The following is a 2,814-nucleotide window of genomic DNA, read 5'->3' as shown; positions in this document are numbered from 1 at the left end:
AAACTATATATATATATATATATCTTTATTATCCTTGCTTTTAGAGTTACTTTTGGTGCAACCAGTGAATTTATGAATTTATTGAACTTTTAAGTGATCTAAATAAGAAAAAATGCTTTATAAAACTTTAGTTGATACGATTCAATTGGAATAACATTGTTTGGATTTGGTTGGAGACCAGCCCAATTATACGCAGGGGAATTTAAAAAGACTAGCCCACTTCATCCTACCAGGCCTTGTTTGCACCACTTGTCACGCCCAGTTCTTAACAATTTTATTTCAAGAGGTGGAAACTTCAACCATTTGAAGGAAATCTCTCTTGGGCTACGTTGATCCTAGCATAAGAATCGTACACAAATCATGAATCCAACCGTTCATATTTGAACACATAAATATAATTAATGTTATCGAACTCATGGGACAAATTATAGAACCGTACCGTTATATAGGATGTTGGTAACGTGAAGATCATATTCGTTTATTATACGGTTACTTCTTGTTATTTATAATCTATATATATATATATATATATATATTTGTAAATCGTCAAATGTATTGTAACTAAAATGAATTGAAAAGGAGGATACGATGAAAAAAAGTTGGCCTTAACTTATCAAGCATTCAAATCAACTACCTTTAACGGAAATGAAATCTCAAACCCGAGTCCACTCGAGACCAAAATCAAACTACAGCATTTACACCAAAACCCCACCTAAATGTACAAAAATTGTTGTAGAACTTCATGAATTCCAGCTTAACACAGCCTCTGTCTCTTACCAAAAGGGACACAGGCACCAGCATTTAACCCAGAAGGCATAGCAGAACCATCACTCAGGCATGATCCAGGCGCCACATTAGCGAAACTCAACATAGGCGCCGAAAGAACTTGTGACGACCCACAAGACATCTGTGCGTAAGGCTGAAGATTTAGCAATCTTTGAGGCAAAAGTCCCGGGGTAGCCGGCGGTTTCTGAGCGAAAACATCGGTGTCGCATCCTTTGATGGACACTGGAGGGATCTGAGCAGGCTGAAGCTGTGGAGGATTCCGCCACCTAGGCAGCGGGCCGGCCATGAAAAGCGTGTGAAGAAGTGGCCCCGCATCGAGAACAGCCTGCAGAAACCTCCCTTGCTGAGGCAAAGGTCTCCCCCTCACCAGATTGTCTATTACGAACGAGCCTTCGTCGAACCTCGGCATGACCTCGGACGTGACACGGCTGTTGGGATTGGTGACATTCGGTTCTTGGACCAAAGTGGTGTTGTTGCTAACAACGAAGTTGATGTTTGTGAACTCCGGAGACGGGACGGAGTCGAAAAGGCAGTCGACGGGGGAGGAACCGTGTGAGTGGTAGTTGTATGTTTCTGAGAGACTATTGGATTCTGTTACGCTTGAATTGGCTTTTGCCGCAGGTTTTCTCACGGGGCTTTCGGAGTGGAAATGGGGGATGGTGGGTAGGCTCTTTTCGGTGGTGTTGAGCAGGTTTTGGAGTTGGTTCTTGGCTTCATCTCTTTCTTTCAAGGCAAAGTTTAGCAGGTAGATTAACTCATTGTTCTTCCTTACTTCCTCCTTGGCTTCGGCCTTCAACTTTTCCAGTTCCATGGACGTCACAAAAAGCTTCTGTCCCAGTTGCTCTGCTTCGTGATACTGCATAAATAAGAGAATTTCTTGTCAGAAAGAAGAAAAGAACGTGTGATTCCCAAACAAACACATTCCTGACAAGATAAACTAGAAATTTCACCAAGGGAACGACAAAAACTATGACCATTGGACACCTATCATAAAAGACACAGAGTATCAAGTGTGGAGTGGATCCCAAAATTGATAACGAGTTTTGTTCCGAGAATCATCGACAAATGTCTCAAATAGTCAAAAAAGATTCCAACTTTACCAAAAAAAACCATTCAAATCTCTACATATATAGAAATAACTCCACAAGATCTGCACTTACACTCACACAGAATACAGGGCCGGTGGTTTTCTCCACCAATGGGGAACGATAAGGATTATTGAGTTTGAAGCCAATTCTTGACACCGAAATCGCAGACTAATAAATCTCATTTAGTGCAAAAAAAACAAAGAAAAATCCATAACCATAACTTGGAAATGGGGCTCAATTCCAGACAGAAAAGTGACAAAAAAAATCAAGAAACGAAGCATAAATTTAAGGGGTTCACCTCTTCGTATCCCCATAAATTAGCCATATCTCCCATCGCCATTCTTCCAGAAATGATGTGTTGTTGAATTGTTGTGAGAAATAAAGGAAATCTTTTTTGTAGAAAAGGGAGTTGTGAGTGAGAAGAATTTGAGGCTTATATAGAGTGGAAACTCTAATAAAAGACAAAGAATCAGCAACCTTAGAACAAAACAAAGGCTTTTTTTTTTTTAAATATTACTATAAAATTAAAATAATTTCTCACAAGAAACCACGAAACAAACCATTTCACATTTGAATATTTTTTGGAAGAGGGATAAAAAAAAAATAGATATGGAATCTTGAAAACTTTCTAAAATAAATCATGGAAAGTGGAAACCCCATCGCTCACTCTCTCTGAATTCTCAAGGAAGAAATTGAATTTTCCCTCGTTTTAGGAACCTTGTCTTCTGTTACTACTTACGTCAGTTTATTGTGCAATCATTTAAATTTATATTCAATATAGCCTATAATAAACTAAATAATATGCACTATCTATCAAAAAATATCAACATTTGTTTTTTTTTTTTTGTAATCACGGTCAAATGCAATATATGAGTGAAAAATATGAGAAAACATAGGCTCGTACGTTTTTAATTAAGGTATCATACATATTGTTGGAGGG

General features: G+C 38.3%; 1 protein-coding gene across 1 annotated transcript; it reads right to left on the bottom strand.

Moving 5' to 3' along the window:
- Positions 1-610: 610 nt before the first annotated feature.
- LOC140885101 (uncharacterized) lies at positions 611-2,288 on the bottom strand. The gene is made up of 2 exons (XM_073292031.1): positions 2,173-2,288; positions 611-1,642 (listed from the first exon to the last, which is right to left on the bottom strand). The coding sequence occupies exons 1-2, from the start codon at positions 2,212-2,214 to the stop codon at positions 755-757; spliced, it is 930 nt and encodes a 309-aa protein (XP_073148132.1). The 5' UTR covers positions 2,215-2,288; the 3' UTR covers positions 611-754.
- Between the last annotated feature and the right edge of the window lie 526 nt (positions 2,289-2,814).

This window comes from Henckelia pumila, chromosome 2 (genome assembly GCF_033568475.1).
Source record: "Henckelia pumila isolate YLH828 chromosome 2, ASM3356847v2, whole genome shotgun sequence".
In the NCBI taxonomy this organism is placed as follows: domain Eukaryota; kingdom Viridiplantae; phylum Streptophyta; class Magnoliopsida; order Lamiales; family Gesneriaceae; genus Henckelia; species Henckelia pumila.
This window is presented reverse-complemented; position numbering and strand designations above follow the sequence as displayed.